A 20,324-nucleotide genomic window follows, 5' to 3' on the forward strand; every position below is an offset into this window, starting at 1 on the left:
GAATCTCAGCTTCAATTGAGTGTCATTTTTATAAAATTATCAATATAAAAAACCAAACTAAACACACACTTTACCAATTGTATTCTTTTTAATTATCACTGTAAATTTCCAACTATTCAACCAAATGAAAATATGTCATAAAATTTGGATGTTTTGTAGAAAAAATATAAAAACATGGCGCGCAATACGTTTTATATGTATCATTTTACTCTTTTACTATTTTTCGATATAACTCATATTAAAAATACATATATATGTTTTTAACCATATAAACCATTAAAATATCTTATATTAAATTTATTCATATTTAAAAAATTAAAGAATATAAAAAGCTGTATCTTAAACTGTTTTCATGATAGTTGAAGAATAATTCATTTTTTCTGAAAAAAATGTCAATTTTTAGAAGACTTTGGGGCCGTTGATCTACCTCTAAGTATTTTTCAATTGTGCTAAAGCTTTACCGATTGTATTTTGCAAATAATAGGAACGGATTTTGACCTGGCAACCCAGACATTTCAACAAAATAAAAAATAATATTTGAACTTTTCATAAATTCACATCTATTGACAAAAAAATTTCAAAAATATATAAATATTCTCACAAAAAAAAAAAAAATTGGAAAACAAATTCAAATAGGAAATATTTAGATATAGATAGTTATTCTCCGAAAATTAATTTTTTGGATACAAATTTGAAAAATTAAACGTTATGGGGGGAAAAAAATTATAAAAATTACATTTTCGGAAATTTTTTTTTAGATATTATCTTTCTAGTAAAATGCAAAATTTTTATAATTTTAACCATTATTTTCCCACAACCGATTCCGAATCCAGAACAAAACACACCATTCTCCGATTCCGATTAATCATCCTCTCACTAATAATTATGACGGAAAACATTATGATATGTAAAAAAATCCAAGCTCATAGGAAATTCTATATCAGAAAAAAATGACGAAATAGATGTAATTGGAATATTTCAACAAAAAAATTAAATTTCCTCTTAGTGTTTAAAATTTGAGATCCTTCCAGGTTGTGACTGGATACTGGATGGCCTAGTGACTATTCTTCTACATCAAATATTATATATATGTACAGTATAACATTAATATTTTCATGATAGGGATCAAATGTCTCTTCTCTATTTGACTAACAAGTAATAGAACATGACTCATATCATTTCTATATTATTTACACCATATGTTATTCCAATGTTTTATGTGTATTGAATAAAAAAACATTCGATTCCTTGTTCTGTTTGCTTCTTTTCATAAATATTTTTATTATTTAGTTTTATGCAGGATTTTTAATTAATAAATATGATACATTTTCAAGAAAAATGTTGTAAATACCTTATGTTTCATTTGTTCTTGTGAGTTAAAGAGAAAACGATGGTATCTCTAACATACATACATTTTTGCAATAATGTTAGTTATTATGTTTCAGGCTTAATCTGATGACAAATGACATTCTTTTCTACAAACCCTTGCAGGGATTTATGAATCATGAACTGCAGTCTTAGGATCATAATGAACTATTACACTAATGAATATTTTTTGTTCAAAAATTAAATATTGAGGTGTTTATAAAGGGTTTAGAGATGTGCTTCGGGTACTTTTTTTCGTACTGAGTAGACACTCTAAGAAATGAGGTGAGAGTTATAACAAGAGGGGAAAAAATTATCACCTTAATACTGATAGGTATAAAATGGTCTCCTTTCGTTATGAACATATTTTGAACTGCGTTATTGTTAGACATGGGATTTGTGAAAAAAAAAAACTTTTTAATTCTCCTCACGCTCGAGGAAAAGCCCCTTCCCTAGTCATTTTTTCACCGACAGTGTGTGAATGACTGAACATAACTTAGATACATATTTTTTGTTTCATTATTATTTAAACCATCTTACCTTCTCTTTGTTTAGTGTTTAATTGGACAATCATTATTCAAAATTTGTTCTCCGTTAGAGACAAGTATTTTAATTTATAGCAATATAGCCTGAATTACGAGAACCCTTTAGAATTACAGAATAATGCACTAATCCAACTATTTAATGTACTGAAATTATTGATGAAAAATGAGAATATACGCTTGTTTGATAGTAACATTTAAATCAACTTCTTAACAGACGCCGTAAAGAATCAACATTGATATCCTCTAATTCCATAGTCCAGTGGTTATTTTGATGAGGGGGCAACACGTTTGGAGGTCAGAAAATGGTTTGTTTTTTTATTGCATAAGCTCCAGCTGTTATGTACCATCTACAGACATAAGAATTTTACGAGGAGACCGTGCCAGATCGAATTAATTAAACTATAACGTTCTAGGATCTATCTAAGACTTCCTAACAAAACCTAACCCATGTCTCTGCTAGATGGATAAAAATTCAATAAATGGACTATGAAATATCTTCTATATGAATCAATGATCCACGTCGATGTTCTAAAAGCTAGTATTTTTAAACTATATATTTTTTATAAAATAGAAAAAAAAATATATATAAAATAGGAGGACTGGCTGCTAGTCAATATTCATCTCAGTCAAAAACGGGCAATCAAATTTATATTTCCCTTCATCATCACCTATAATTGTGAATAAAGGTTTTCCATCGTTACTGTCACAAAATCAAAGGGTAGGATAAAAGTTAAAATAACTTTGAATACTACTCTTCGTGACAGCCTCTTAGCCATCTCACAACGAATTGATCTAATTATTTCCTAGAAGAAAGCCAAAGTGTCTCACTGAGTTTAATCTGAATATTTATTTTTGGTCATTAAACTTGACAGTGATACTACACATATCAATAGCCCAGTTTGATATTTGTTGTATAAATATGTTAGGTTTTTTAATCACTTATTTTGGAAAGCGGACCTCAGAATTGTTTTGAGAATCACAAGTGTACATTCAGGTGCAAAAGGTTTAGACCCCTTGGATTAATAAACTGATGGACAAGATATTTAACTATTAATCTATACATGCATTCATATTCAAAGTTCCAGCTTATATTTCATATAATGAAAGTAAAGTTAATTGGTGCACGGAGTATTGCCATTCTTCAATTAATAGGAAGCTCTTAAAAGATGTACTCCAATGCTTATTCATAGTAATTTTATTAGTAAATCTATCATTAAAATTTAAAATCCATAAAATGTACTTCAAGTAAGTAAGTCTTTCATTAAGTTTTTCAAAAAAAAAAACCTATTGTTCATTTAGAATTAAAGTTTTGACTTGACTTTGAGTTTAACCAATTCGTCGATGAATGAATGAAATATAAATGCATTTGCATTTGCACTGAACAACCATCGTCATAACGTAGAGTGTATACTGACAACTACCGGGTGTTGTATGTAAACTAGGACACTTATGTTAACTCTTACAACTGGAGGTTGTGGGAACCCATTTCAAAGCTTGAAATTACATCCGTAACTATATAGCTTATGTTTCTTATCCTGGATCACGGTAAAAATGAGATCAGAAAGAGACATTCGGATCAAGTGGGAATAACTCCCACAGAGATTTCTGACTTGCACAAGGTATCCAAGAAAAAGGCTATCTTATGAAACAGTAACATCCAGCTGAATGGGGCTTCTACTCATATGGCAAACGTCACATAGGGGATCCTCTGTGAAAGCAGCAAGATATAATATTTCTCGTGCAAATTGATGTGGCTCTCCCACAGCCCCGATTTGAACCAGCTTGGCTGTACCTGGAATCAAGGACCTGTACCATCTGCAACCCAACTATCACCGCCCTGAAAGCCTCTGTCAATGAGTACTAAAACTACATGAGCGTAGATACTATCTTTAAAGGGTATGCATCCTTTAGATAAATATTTGAAGTAGATCATCGCCGCCAACGGCAAATGCATTGAGAAGTAATTGTTCTCAAGGAGTGTGTGAAGAAAATTAACAATTGAAACAGTGCTTACATGACAGTTCCACTAGAACATTTACATTATTTTATCCACATTTTCGAAAATTAACTTCCAGAGCGTGGTGCATCTTTGACATTAAAATTACCAGATCAAAATCGACGAAACCAAAATTATACGTGATTTGCTGATCATAAATCCATTCACATTTTCAGTCGCCTGTCTTGTGTTTCCCTCATTATTGAAGAAAAACTGTAAAATACAGCATCTTTTCTATTTACTAGTGTCCACTTTTGACGGGCGCTGAAACAGTAATGAGTAAAAAAATCACGAAACTGTCTAAAGTAGTTTTTTTAGAATAAATCTTATCTTTCAAACAAACTCTAGCGTTAACTGAACACCCTAATATAATACGAGATACAAATTACTATATTGGAAAAATAATGATTTTTTTACAACACCTATTATGTTAATGAAAATATAACTGAAACATTTCCTAATTTCCATGAAACCCCCGTTAAATTTTATGGGTTGGTTTGGTATACAATTAGCTGTTTTATTAATATTTTTGTATTGAAAAACAACTATTTAAATAACTGGTATGAAAATTTTAAAAATATGAATGATAATATCGTTTTGATATCTTAAAATATTTAACCCCAATGTCCTATAGATGTATCAACATCTAAAAATATATATTTCGGTTAAATTGTTTTAAATTGACTCCAAATTAATAGTAAAATAGGGTCCTTCATTTAAAATTCAACAGTGACTGCAATTCTGAAACAGTCTAATATTTATTTGCCATGTTTATTAGATTTTTCGAAAAACCTATATATTTATGGTTAAATTAAATTTTGTTTCAATTATACCGATATATATTATTATTTTTCAATAATCGCTGCGGCACCAATTTGCCTCATCAATAAAGTACGATAACTAAAAAAAATTTCCAATATTTAAATTGATATTACAGCCACCACTGAATAATAAGTTAATGAAATTGGTGCTAAAAGTTGCATATTGTTTTGAACTATACATTACACATCGAGCATTTTTTTTAGGCACAGCAGAATTAATTGGGAGGGAATTTCTTCAATCAATAATGTTGGTCAGTAATAGATAACATAAATGTTAATATATCCTTATCTACAATTGAAATATAATCATTCAAAATCATAAAATGTCTAATTATTTATTCTTTAAAAATATCATTGAGTTTATTTTTTTTAATTTGAAACTGAAATTTGATATTTTTCAACCGTTGCCTCATCTCTGACGACGGAAACAGGTACAACGTTTGAAGCGTAACGTTAAAGTGCAATATATATAAAATGTACTCATTTTTATACTCTTCAAAAAATTTCAAATAATAGAAGACCTATAGGGAGGGGATGTTAAAAATTGACGAGTATAAGTTAAACTGAAGAAACTCGAAATATATAGACAACAATCCCTTTAAATATGTTCACTCACTGATGCAACCTGGATCAAAAAAGGACTGGGGATAGGACATATTTGTAGAATACGGGAAGATAAAACTGTCATATTTATCTACAAAAATCCCATCCCCAAAAATAACCCGAGTACCAAAATTTCCATAGTTATAGGTTCAAAAAATGACATAAAAAGATTGCACTAGTTTTATAGAATTTATTGCACTTTCTATTGCTGTTATTTGTAATCTTTTATTCTTCAAGAGAGAACGTATAAATATAAAGTTTATGCGTGAATGACACTGAGCAACACTGAAAATTTGTTGCATAGTTATTTGTGTAAGTCTTTGTTGGACATTTTTGTTATCATTGCTAGATTTTATTTCTTACCTTCTTCTCAGAGGTGCCCGCAGCTAATATAATGAAAAGTCATAACTAGAGATGGGGGTTATCTAAGAGCGCGAGGAGAAGGCAAGAGCGAGACATATGAATTATGACCCTTGTCAATATCCTCCTTTATGATTTTGGTGAGATAAAATGAATGACTACTAGAAAGAATAGAACCTTCTACATATAAAATAGCGTTGGTGCAGCGAAACAATTATAATCATATTTAAATTATATTATGCATTTTGAATAAAACACCAAACATACACCCAACACACCAAAAATAGGCGATAATTCTTCTTTTAGAGGGAGATATTATCACACAACGACTTATTAAATAATGAGCAAAGAAAGAAGAAGGAGCACTCAGATCTACTGTTTTTCCTTTTGTTATCGTTATACGGGGTTTTCTTTAAACACATTCCCTATTTACCCTTTAGTCATGATAGATCAGATACTCTCCTCTCCAACATTATTTTAATTGTAGAATGATCACATTCATTTTCGGTTTTTTTTTTTTAACATATCAGCAGGTCATATTATTTCAATCTATATTCTTAGGGTTTTGTTATTTTATTCTTGTTCAAACATAATATTTAATCATCGAGTAATCACTAGTGCATGTGCACATGAATGTCGAAGAGTAACAATGATGGTTTGTTGATCTCAAAGTAGAGTTGTCGATCGAAATTAAAGTAACTTTAGTCCATGTTTCTTTACTATAAAGGGAGTGGGATTATTTATGTTTATTTACAACCTCTGATCTTTTAAAACGTCATGACCAATAAGCTCCTCTGCTTTTTTGGTTTCTAGTAAATTTTACATAGTGGCGGGACAGATTTTATAAATCACCACCTATCAATTAGAATGTGAAAATTGTAAAAATCCTTGTGATCATACATCTAATCAAAGTATATGGCAGTAACCTGCATTTTCCCCCTTTTTGATAGTTCAAAATCATTAGTGGGCAGGAGCACTATAGTTTTTATAGTGTTATATGTCAGCAAATCAAAATTGCCAATACATAATTTTCTTTTGATGTACACCAACGAAAATTTAGCCAATTTTCACATCCTTTCCTGTCATACTCGAACGTTTGCTGCTTCTTTCCTTTGAGTCTCATTAAATCAAACCAGCTGGAAGTAATTGAGTGTAAAAAAAAAAATGTTGCATTTTTTCCCACCATTTTTTCCACATTAATTACTTTTTTGGGTTTGCAGTTGTCTATCAAAGTTGCTAATATATACTTTTCTTTTTGGTGTACACTTATGAAAATTGAATAAATTTTCACATTTCTACATATCTGTATTAAATGATAATCGTATGTTTTCGCCACTTCCCTTCGAGTCTCATTCAATAAACCAGGTCAGAGTTGAATTATAGATCGACATCAATACCATATGTCCTTGCTAGATGCCGAGTTGGATTTGTGTTTATTTCCTTTCTCTCAAAGCTGTTTCCAGCTAATCTAATACACCGTCATAACAGCTAAACTGCTCTTTTCTCAAACATTCATTCTTTTGTCTGAATTACCACGATAATTTTCGGTTTCTATTTTTAACAAACCGACAGGCCAAATTTTATGTAAATTTGAAAAAAAAAACGTATTACCGAGCAGGGATTTTTATAGTTTTATAATGATCTCTATAATCGAAAATGTCATCTATCAAAGTTGCAAATAATGTATACTTTTATTTTATTATTTTTATTTGCATCACGAGGATTTCGACAACTTTCACATCCCTATTTTCAGTATAAAGTGATAATCGTATGTTTATTGCCACTTCCCTGAGACTTTCTTTAAATCAAACCAGCTCAGAGTTGAATTGTAGATCGACATCGGAGTAAGTCCTCAATAACATATGTCCTTGCTAGATGCAGAGTTGGATTTGTGTTTATTTCCTTTCTCTCAAAGCTGTTTGCCACTAATCTAATAAACCGTCATAACAGCTAAACTGCTCTTTTCTCAAACATTCATTCTTTTGTCTGAGTTACCACGATAATTTTCTGTTTCTATTTTTAACAAACCGACAGGCCAAACATTCGTTGTATTTTTTGAAAAAAATCAAATGTATTTCCGAGCAGGGATTTTATAGTTTTTGAATGATCTGTATAAGCAAAAATGTCATCTTTCAAAGTTGCCAATAATGCATACTTATTTTTTATTACTATTATTTGCCTCACGAGGATTTTGACAACTTTCATATCCGTATTATCAGTATTCAATAATACTCGTATGTTTATCACCACTTCTCTTAGACTCTCTTTAAATCAAACCAGCTCAGAGTCGAATTGAGGATCAAAATCGGAGTAATTCCTGAATCTGTCTTTGCTAGATACGGAGTACAATTTGGGTGTGTGTGTGTGTGTGGTTTTTTAATGTTATTTTAATTGGTTTGATGTAGTTGCAATGATTAAGGTTAAGTAAACATTTATAAAATTACAATTACTCCATCTGAACTAGGAATCTAGTGTGAATTCCATGTACATTAAGTATATTTATTTGTCTAGGGATGACCGGGCGCAAACCTACGGACATTGAGTTCAAGAGTATAGTTCTTCCTGAGCGTGTTGTCCATGAGCTACGTCGAACCTATGTTTATGTTTATTTCCTTCTTCTCAAATTTTCTGGATGTTATTCTCATAAAATGTCATGACAGCTAAGCTGCTCTTGACCCCACACATTCTTCCCGTTGTCAGAGTTGCTACTTTAGTTTTCAGTTACTTTTTTTTAAAATACAGGGAGGCCATATTTTCTACAACTCTGCTTATAAATGAAATTCATTTTTGGAATCAGACGAGAATTGAGTATATGTAACATCTCTGTAATTCTGAATATGTCTTTGCTAGATACGGAGTGAGATTTTGATTATTTCCTTTCTCTCGAAGCTGCTTGCCGCTAATTTAATAAACTGCCATCTCTTCTTAAAACATTCTTTCTTTTGTCAAAGTTACCATGTTAACATTTGGTTTCTGGTTTTTAGCATAGCGACAGGCTATATTTTTTTATACTCTAGTTATAAGTCATTTTGTGAAAAATTTTATTTAATTTTTTGTTATATATGGAGTAGTATTTGTGTTTATTTCATTTATCTGACAGTAGCTTGTAAGCTACGACTAATCTATTGAAACATCGTGATAGCTAAGCCACTCTCCTACCAAGCATTACTGAAATTGCCAGGGTTACCAAGTTGATTTTCAATTTCTTTTTTTTGACATATCGAAAAAACTTTGTATTTACAACTTTTCATATCATACCAAACAACTTTCCGCCGTGAAATTATCCTAGTATCCTTTTTGTCACATCAATTAGGTACAGTCCTTCTACTTCATACAATAATTCATATTATAGTCAAGCCATTAATTTAAAGGTAGACTACTAAATAGAATAGATGTATAGCTTGATATTAGTATTGTAAAGGAAAGTTCCTACTTCTATATATAAAAAAGAAGACCATTCAACTCCGAACATAAATTTTAATAAATAAATAAAACTCAGCAAGTCTGTTTTTTTTTGTAGGTCCGTATTATTTAGAGCCTTTTGTTTATCTGTACAGCATTCGTATGTATTTATATTTGAGTCACAGAAATGGAAATATTATGAAATGACTAGTTATTACGATACAGCTAGAACATAAATGAGAAATTTGTTTCATAGAGAAATGAGATAAGTTATTATAGGAGACAAAAAAAAATAAATATGGAAAATCGTGTATTTTTTATACAAGAACTAAAAGTTGTAAAATGATGACATTAAATATGATGTATGATTCAGCCGTTAAGACATATATAGATTGCCTTCCAAATTGGTTATGGCTGGAATAAATCAATGAATACAGTGATGAATACATGACATATACATGGAGGCACCCTCTTTTTTCTCCTTCCTTTTTCGACCAACTTAAGTCTACTTTTCTATTCATAGAATATTTACGAAATAAAAGAAGGAATTTAAATAAAACAGATGTAAAAATTAATCCTTAGTTAGTCTTTTGGGGTGTTGTGTGTACCAAATTTTACAAAAGCAAAATAATTTTTTTTTTGTTTGTTGTCATGTATAATTTTGTATGTAAATTCATAAAATTGTCATTTTCGTCAACTTATTGGACAGGTAGAACAATTATTTGGATTATTTAGAACCTTTTTCCAATTTTTATTCTAGGTTTTGTGAAAGGAAAAAATTATGTTCAGTTATTTAGATGTCTCTAGATTATCAGTATTACGAACTACGTTAATTTTAGGAAAGGATAATGGAACCATAAAAGATGACTGATGTCAGATTGAATAAAGATGTAATTGGATTGAAATAAACTACTTTAGATGAATTATAAAGTATTCTAAATTTTAATTGATCATTGAAAATTAATCTGAATTGATCAAAAGGGAACATTTTCTTACTAGGCTGGAAAAATCTCCATTATACTTTTCATATTAGAAGATGATTTTAGAGTAACTACATTTATTTACTATTACTCTGAGAATTTAAATTAAATAGATCAAGCTAGAATAACATCTTAATACCTAAATCATACATTACACGATTATTTTATAAGAGTTTCCTTACCATAACCATTCTACCAATGAATAAAAAATATCCTTGATTTGGTCAAAAAAAATAAAGGGGGAAAAAAGTGCGCATTAAAAAGTATTCCAGTGCAATAATAGAGAGAATAACAATATTAATTAAAGCCCTTGTTATCGAATACATACGATTAAAGCCATACACTAATTAATTATTCATAATTATATAAAAAGATTTCAGTATATTATTATTGAGAAAGAAGGGCAACAGAGTAATTAAAAAATTAACAAGGGGAAAAAATATTTTGGGCTTACTTTTTTTTTGTGTGTACATATATGACTTGCATATGTGTATATCTTGTATCTTACTCCTTGATTAATTAATGTAAAAAATAAGTTATCAAAATTTTGTATTCATTTTAACTGCAAAAAATAAGGTAGGGGAAAAGAAACGCCTTGTCATAAATTACTGACTTTTACCCCTTGACAAAGAGAAAAAAAATGAAGGAGTCAAATATATAGACCACTGAATAATACAATAAGTTAAGGAGAGATTACAAATGGTTATTCTTTGACAGGGATTGGAGAGGAAAATAAATTTATTTATGTATATATTAGTGGTGCACGATATACTGGCACGATGGGGCATCCACGATACCGATGCATATGGTACTGTGCTATGTTGGTAATAGAACCGAATTTTGCAGCCTCATTAAAAAATGCCCAAGCGATGACGTAACTATAAACATGTCTGATCCAGTCGAAAGGAGGAACATAAATATTTCTTGCAAACATCTTTAGTAGTACATGTGAACTGCTTTAAACGACAATTTATATTTATTTTTATGTTAAAATTAAATATCAAAATACTGATACTAATTTTGGAACCCTAATCGGGGTTAAAACATTGTATCGTGACAACGCTAGTATATACATTTATAAGGATTATCCCACATCAAATTTTTCAAAGGTCTTCATCTCAACGACTCCAAATTTAGTGTATAATTTATAGATTTTTTCCCTTCCATCTCCATTTCTAATTAATTGTGTTTTTGCAATCAAATGATTGGTTCACGAGATATGAAGTCCTTTATTTTAACAATTTTATCAAAAACTCTTCCTTATAGCGAATTTCAAATTGTCATATCTTCTGTACCTACGGTTTAATTTAAACAAAAAAAAAGATTTGTGAATCGTAAAAATATGTCAAAAATAGTTTTTTTCGTAACTTTTTTTTATAGTGACACGTTTTGGGGCCAAGACCTTATATTGTGACATTAATTTTTAGTAAACTGATATGACACTTTGAAATTTGCTGTACACCTATAGTTTTTACTTAAATTACATAAATTTGGGGTTAAATAATATATTGGGAAAAAATCCTGTAATCAAAAAAAATGTGTACGATTTGTTGTTTGTAAGTAAAAAACAATATTTAGGACTAAATTTAATCAAATTCTCAGGTGTTGAGTTTAAAAAATTCTTTTTTTTTTTTTTGGGGGGGGTAATTTCATATGGAATTAACCATAAAGAAACAAACCGATTGTGTCGATGATGACATGTGAGATGACTATATAACTGAATGAGATCTGTATTTTGGGGGAGGGGATTTCGTAGGGATTACGCTTCATTTATCACAGTACATGCCTTTTTTCAATGTCCTTTTCTACTAGAGAGTGAAATTTAGGAGACTGTGTCAACAAAGTTTATCTGAAAAGTCTTGTTATGATTGCTAAAAGTAGGATGAGGTGTAGTTCTCCCCATGGCGTTCCTCTATTGCCTTTCGAAACAGATTGAGCCTGTACTGAGGGTCGAGTGTTCTCTGAAAAGAAAGAAAAAATATATGTATAAGGAATTCATTCGCTTTAAAAATATATTCCCTAAGGTCTTATAAAAATACATCATCAACTTCTTAGCATTTTATGAGTCAATGATAGCGTTCACCTCCTTTGAAAAAGGAGAATTTTTATTTGCTCCAATTGAATATTTATAGAGGGGAGTTTGTCATGGAGCTAAAACACCCATTATATTAAATACATAATATTATATTATAGCATTGATAGAATACAAACATTCATGCTTTTTTTAAAGTATTTTCAACATTGATGAAAATCTTTTGACAAAAATATATTTGATTATTTTAATGCTGTTTATTGAATGGGTAAAAAGAAAAAGTGAGGTGAACAAAAAAGAAAAAAATACGCTAGCAGCCATTGGCTGCCTTTCAAACAGTGGCAGTTTTACAGAGAGTAGGCCTAAAAAAATAAATATATGTGCGGACTAAAAATTGAATTAGGGTTTGAATTTTGTCTTTTTAGAAAATATTTTTTTTAGGAAAGAGAAAATTTCTTCTATGTATACATTGCCTCTACTTAAATAGAATATATATAAATATCCTTAAACTGTCTTTCAACCGAAATCGGCTTTACTGTGAATTTGCCCAAGGAAAAGGATTAATATGCAGTATTTTTTTATATATATTTTAAAGTTGAACTTAATTTCAAATCATTTTTTTTAGAAAAAAAACCTCCAATCCTTTTTTTCAATAAAAAGTGATCTGTTTCTAGACTGTCAATGAAATATTTATGTTTATTTAAAAGAAATTGTTTGATAATTTTATCAGAATTATGTGCCTTAAAAGTCACTTTTTATATTTTTAAAGAACTATTTTTGTCTTCCTTTAAATGGTCGAGTTGTGGTGATGAAGTATTAATAAACCTAATAGCATTAAATTTACTGCATCTGACCAAGGAATCTTTCTTGAAGTCTATTTACATAATATATATTTCCTTCTATAGGAACGACCAAGGCGTGAACCTACACACATTGAACTCAAGAGTTTTATCCCGAGTGTGTTGTCCATTGAGCCACGTTGTTCCATCACATCTTTATTTGTTTAATCTTTGTGTCGTCTTACATGTCAAATTGACCAGTTTTCAACTTCAATACCTCATATTGAAATTTTTCAGACTTGATATTAATTTATTTTTCTAAATAGACCTCCACATTAGGCAAGGTCCAAAAAAATCCTAGTGTATCATTTAATTTTTCTAAAAATCGTTTTAGTACAAAGATTGTCTGACCGGTCATTTTGACGGGCGTGCATCAAAAGTACAGACCACACGAGGCACTTTTGATGACGTTTATTAATTTTTCAAAAGGAATTTTTTAGAAATGTTTCTTTTATTTACAAAAACCTGTATGGGCCCCTATTTATTATATTTAATCGTGGGGCCAATGCCCCTTTCCCTGTTTTCACAGGGTGAAACTCAATGGAACTATTAAAAACAATTTTCTTGGCTCACAACTAATATATGTATATATACATATATTTATTAAATATATGCTTTTATTCTTCCCAAAAAAAACTTTTTATTGATCTTATACCAAAGAGTACACCACCTGATTGAACTCCTTCTTTGCTCCCATTCTTGCTACACCTCACCAACCCTCCGTTTGTATTTATGTAGGATATAAGAGGTTTATTATCATATGCAATAAAGTTTTTATATCGTCGGTATATATATATTTATGAGTGAGGAAGGGTAGAAAGAAAAAAACATTTTGAATCCCATTGAGAGATATCTGAATATGTACATAATATCCTATAACAATTGTTCTGTGTTTATCAAACAAACAAACACATTTCATATGAAGATCCATTGAGTTAATATATGCACAAAAAGAGTAGGAATTATCATAATTTTATGGGTGTTTTAATATTGTACATAGTTAGATCCTTAATATAAGTAATTAAAATACGGAGTGGTAGTTTAATTATACAAGACTTTTTTGAATGATTTTTCCAAAACAGATATGATGTATCTTAGTCTCAAAATTACATATATGATAATTAATTATTTTACTTTTTTTTCTGTATTTACCGGAAAAAAGTCTTTAAATATTATATCAATGTATTTACGAGATGTGATGTCAGTCATACAGCTAAATTTGTTGGGAATTAAACGTATACAGGTAAACTATACTAGGAATAAAACGACGGTTTATCGAAAGAGAGGGCTAAATTAAGGGGCGTTAAAATCAATTTCAATTTTATCCCTAAATTCCTTGGATATTTTAAGCACTCTAAAAAAATTGTTTTTAAATTTTCTGCCAAAAACCCTTCAGCAATATTGAGTTATTATTCGACGAAGTTTATTTATATTTATTCACTACGTTCATAAACAGTTTCCCTTAATATCCATTGTCCAATTATGTGTACATTTGATTCTGAAACTCAAAATTTCTAATTTCTAATCTAATTTCTATTACTTTAGCCACTTTCAATGCAAATTAGAACTGAGTTTCCGATCATTTGAATATCCGAAGTTGTTCGTGGAGCTACAATTTGTTGTTTTTCTTCACAATGAAAAATAGGAAATATATTCTTATGTATCACATGAGAAAAGGAACTTTAATGACAGTTTTGAAAATCAGCAACATAACTTTAAAACTGCAATCTCTTTACAAATAAAGAATGTCGTTGAAAAATGTAATTTTCATATGGCTTTTGAAGACTGAAACTTTACAATCATAGTTTTTTTCATCAAAACATAACTGAAAATTGTACTAACAGGTCACCCTAACACACACGCTAAAATAAAAATTAAAAGAAGTTGATATTTTATGTGCCCTTTGAAATTGAATATAACCTTTAAATTATACCGTATTAACTTAAAATATTATATATCTATTGCTTTAAGTATAAAATGATTACTTTTGAAAATAGATTAAATAAAACATGTTATCATAGTTAAAAATGAAATTTTCGAATTAAAGGGGGAAGATGGCTTTAGGGCCTAATACTACAAAGATATGTAGTTACTGGAAAAGTTGGCTGGAATTGAATCTGCTCATTTTCATAAATTAACCCCCCTTAACTTTAAGGGTGATATAGAATAAAATTCACCAAGAATTTTTTGGATCAAAATGCTCTTTATTAGCCAAAACACTTTTGGCCTCTATTCTCACCTAACTTCAACATTACGTAGGCACCTATTAAAGACATAATCTGTATTAAACATATACAAAATTATAGTTTCTCAAGGAACAAATAATTGAAGAGCTCGTCTTTTCATTACAGGTGAAAGTGCACTATCAAGGTATAAAAAAAGCTTCTTCATACTCAATAAAAATATCTTCGAATAAATATTTAATAGATGTTTTCAAAAATATTTCACTAGTATAAATTTAATCGTAATTTAATTTACTTCCTTTATATGTGATGAGTTAATACATAAAAAATCTTTCTTTTTCATTACAACCCTTTACATCAACCAATAGGAACTCCACGCTAAATTATTCACAAGTAAAATTGATCCAACGACCTATTACAGTGTATCCTGGTTTGATTCTATATTTATTTACGTGAAGAATGCGAATCTGTTACCTTCAAGATGAATGTGCTGACAAATAAGTATTGCAATAAACTCAATCATGAGCACTTAGATCTGATAATGAAGATTACCACAACCAGTCTGTATGCAAACATTCAAAGGATAGCCCAGAGTACGCGAGCAAATTACAGTTGTTTGAGTTATAATATGTAAATATAACTATATTCTAACGTCAATAACTTTTTTCTTATTTTTATAATTTACTGTCGAATTAAAATTACAGCTAATGTTTCATTATTGTGGTTGAAAGATGATTTCTTCATCTTATTTTGGATAATATCCAAAAGCTGATGAGAGGTCTTGATTTAGGTCGTTCATTTTATTTATGATACCTAATTTAGCCCCAATATGACTCTTTCATTAGTTGAATTCTTCCATGGTGACGATACTTTTGAGCTAAATTTAAAGCAATTTGCAGTGCCTCCAAAGGATTAATCAGGATAATTTGTTGATAGAAATTGACGATTATAACTTCGTCGAAAAATATATGAGTAGCCCATACTCAATTTGGAGGACAATATATATTACTTCTGTGTTGAGGGCTTACATAAGCATATTGAGTAACTTTTCCTTTAATAAAAATCCATGTAGGATTTCATTAAGGAGCATGTATTGTTGTTATTACATTATATAAATGAAATATAGCTATTTACGGATTGAATTATGGTCAAATACTTTGTATTTGCACTCTAGGAGTAGTTATAATCGGACTCCACCCAATTTTATATGTCTGATTTTGTAGGTTATACAGGGTGATCCCATCAAAAATATTAAATTACTGACACACTAGGGTTTTGTTAATAGAAAAGTACTAATACTTTTGTACAGGCTTAATATTGTTCTACAATTAACTAATATCTCGGTGAGCTAATTTAGCGGAGATCCCTTGTCACTAACTTACAGTTAGTTCGCACAACATCTTCTCAATGCCAGCCATCATTGATGAAAAGATTGGGTCTTTTTAATTTTTTTCACCACCAAAAAAGTCTTTTTGATAAATGATTTGATTCATAAAATGACATTTTTTTATATAGTTGTCCCGAGGAATGAATATATAAGAAATCAAAAATTGACATGATAACCATGACAATTTGAATCATATTTCGGAGAAGAGGTGCAATGCTGTCGTAGTTTTTTATTAAATTTGCTGATATCAGCCATACTAAATAAACACATCTCATTCATTATATAGCACTGATGTATGAACTGGGATTACTCTGATGTCGATCAGCATTGCAACTTTGAGTTTAAGTCTTTGTTACACTTGGACTGGATAACTCCCCAACCAATCCTACGTGTTACTCTACATTTTCCGTCAGATTACACATGGTATACTTAGATCTACTCTCCTCAAGAATTGAAAAATAATGATAACATCTTTGGAAAAACGAAAAACCCTGTTCAGGTCTCCCTCTCGTCTAAGGTCATATTTTTTTACTACAGTAACATTAATTGTAAGTCCTTGTTGGACTCAGAGTAGAATTAATTAATTCCTGCCTATATTATACGGAGTTGGGTTTTGTTTATTTCTTTTCTTCCACAGCTGCTTGAAGCGGATCTAATAAAACTTCATGGTAGCTTAGCTACTCTGCTTCAAAATATTCTAAAAATTGTATTGGTTACCATTTTATTTTTACATATATTTATTCTTGAAGATGGAGTATCGAAGTATAGAGTAATAACTATTGTGTTTAATCATGAATGACGGAAAATAACACTAATAATGAGTTAGGGAGTTATAAAAGTAAGTTTTTGTGGTGCTTTGAGCAGAATTGATGATTGACAACAGAGAAATTCCTGCCTATGCCCTTGCTATATACGGAAGGGGATTTGTGTTTATTTCCTCCATATTACAGCTTCTCGCAACTGACTTAATGATACGTTATGCATTTAATGCATTTTCTCCCTCCAAAATCATACAACAGGTAGCTGGTTTCAGGTGTACCATATGATAGCTCTCGCCTTCTTCTCGCGCTCGTACAAAAGACCCAACTCTAGTTACGAAATCTAAGCTCCTCCTCCTTTATCAAACATTCTTCAAATTGTCAGGGTTACTATGTTGAGTATCCGTTGATTTTTATATGCTTATAATTTACACCCCTACCTATGTAATTAGTACTTTCTACCCACATATTTATTAGAAATGAAGAGTAGGTACAATGTTTTTTGAAAGTTAAATGCATGCATGCCATTCAACAACTCTCTGTCTGTCAGAATTGACTATGTAATAAATTTTAAATAACTACTCATACTGACAACTTTAAATATGTTTTAATTTTTTTTTTTTTTTTACAGAAAGAGACTAGAATACGTAATCAGCATTTTGTTATACTATGTAATAGCAGTGGGTTCGTAGTTGTACTTATAATAAACTACATATATCTCATGAGATTTCGAAATAATTAAAAAAAATGAATTTAAATCAAAAGAAGGTTCGTATATGTATATATTTAAATTAAAAAATATAAGTATTTATATCGCAGAACCCTCTATCTAATTGCTAAAACTTCTTTCAACTATTTTTTCATTCCTTACTTCTCATTTACATAAAATCCCATTAAAAATATAATTTTAATTAACATCTATATATCTAAGAAATGGGCGAGGGGTTAAAGAGAATTTTTTTTAATAGTTTAGTGAGTCCATAATTGATAAGAAAAACTGTCTATAATACAAGTCCAAAGTAGAGTGACTTTACTTTGACACTCCAAAATATAGAATACTTGACTTAAGGTGGAAAGGGTTTTTCATATTTTGGAAAGCATCAACTTTCGGATAAATTTTATTTATTGTTATTTATGTTTCTATAGTAATATATATATAGAGTGCAAAAAGGTTTACATTGTATCTTATTGTTGGTTGTTGTTTTTCTATTTCTTACCCACCCTCTCAATAAGCGTTCTAAATGCTAATTGGCTGAACTTGAATTAGCTCTTATAGAAGCTGTGATTTTTTTTGGGAAAGAATTAATTATCTAATAACTGATTTTTCTCTCTATTTCTCTGTTTGGAAAATAGGTTGCTTGGTAAAGTAGAGGTCACGTCGTATTTGATTATTATATTTTGAATATTGATTTCAAAAAAATATCTTTCTTTACTTGAAAATAAGTTTTATCCTTTATTCGATTTAAACCCTTAATGTTTTTTCGTGTGACATACGCAAAATAGCACCTTTTTATATTTTATTCAGCAAAAATGTATCATATTTTAACTTTTTGCATCTGAATCAACCTTGTTGGTAAGTGTGAGTAAATATTTGTCTGATTTTGCATTAGTAAACCCGTTGATTTTTTCCCCTAGCATTATCTCTATCAAAGTTTTTCACTTGATAAAATTATTTTTTAGCCCCAAGAAAAAAGAAAAAAAACCCCACATTTAAGGTATCATGCGCCATAAATATCCCTAAATATAACCAGACATTTCATGAAGGAATAAAAAAAGTCCCAAACAACTTCGAGCAGTATGTAAAAAGCAAACCGGTCAAGGTATAAGATGAATATTTATCCTCCTCGTCCCAAGTCTTTTGTATCAAGTCTCAATTAGAATTTAAAGTCTTTGGACTAATGGCAAAATTATTGAATGTTTTTATTAAGTCCCACTTTAGTGCTCAGATTTCTTGCACGATCATTTCTAGTCCATAATTATTTATTTGTTGATTAGAGACTTATTGCTGTTCTTGGGTTTAATATGAAGAAGTCATTTTTAATCTAAAGTAATGGTCACAGCCAACCTCCAATTCCTTATTATTTAATATAACGTTAATATTTTGCAATTTTTTCATACTCTAATTATGTGTTAGTTTGAAGAGTACTTTATTTGAAGGAAGAAAAATAAAATTATTGCAATTTTTATTTTTTTTGGTTATAAAATGGTCTCAATTATAGTCATAAGAGATTAATGCAAGCCGTGCAATATTCGTGCAAATATATAAAATGTTGTTATCCAAAAATGTCCTATTTTAATATAAGTCTTTCAAATGTAATTATTATTAAAAAAGTCATCAAAAAATCATATTATTACCTCTTGCGCTAATTTTTTTTCACGTAGCCTATGTGCGTTTTGCTCTTTTATTTTATACCATTGCAATGTACGTCATTTACTTAAATATGAGCACGCTATTTATTTTTAAAAGTGTCATTTTTGATATTTGGAAAGAAAATCTTCGAGCTACAGAAAATTCCTTCAAAATATAAACACGTTTTATTAATCAAAAAGTTTAAACGGAAATAAAACTTTTATTTCAGTTTCTTTTATCCTAATCATTAGGACTATTTTTTTTTATTATACAACCATGTATTTTATCTTTATGATTATATGTAAGAGACTTCTCATCAAAATGGGGGGGGGGGAGTTAAGAAAAAGAAAAATTAATAATCTTTTCTAATTAGATTTAATAGTCTATATCGGATTATTTCCCTAAAAGAGAGACAGAACGAAAAAGTGCGATAAAGAACCACATATCACAAACTTATTTTAGAAAATACATATTTACTAGTGTTAGCCTTCGATCTGCAAATTCTAAATTGGTCTGATACTGTTGTAATTTAATAATATCAAACAATGTATTTTGGTCTTTTAAGGGTATTTTGTATTGACAGATAGCATAGAAAAAGCGAAGTCGATCGGTCACATATAAAATTCGGTCAACAATAATAGTAGTGATGATTTATTGATAACACCATATGTATTTCTTAATTGTGAACATTGGTATAATGACG

The 20,324-nt window shown here is 29.7% G+C and overlaps 1 protein-coding gene across 1 annotated transcript in view; it reads right to left on the bottom strand.

Moving 5' to 3' along the window:
* Window positions 1-11,805: 11,805 nt before the first annotated feature.
* LOC121123292 (lachesin) overlaps window positions 11,806-20,324 on the bottom strand; it is a 58,630-nt gene continuing 50,111 nt past the window's right edge. The window contains exon 7 of the mRNA XM_040718418.2: window positions 11,806-12,033. Coding sequence (XP_040574352.2) covers window positions 11,918-12,033 — 116 coding nt within the window. The 3' untranslated portion in view covers window positions 11,806-11,917. The remainder of the gene's footprint in view (window positions 12,034-20,324) is intronic.

The sequence above is a fragment of the Lepeophtheirus salmonis genome, chromosome 8 (genome assembly GCF_016086655.4).
Source record: "Lepeophtheirus salmonis chromosome 8, UVic_Lsal_1.4, whole genome shotgun sequence".
NCBI classification, from domain to species: Eukaryota; Metazoa; Arthropoda; class Copepoda; order Siphonostomatoida; family Caligidae; genus Lepeophtheirus; species Lepeophtheirus salmonis.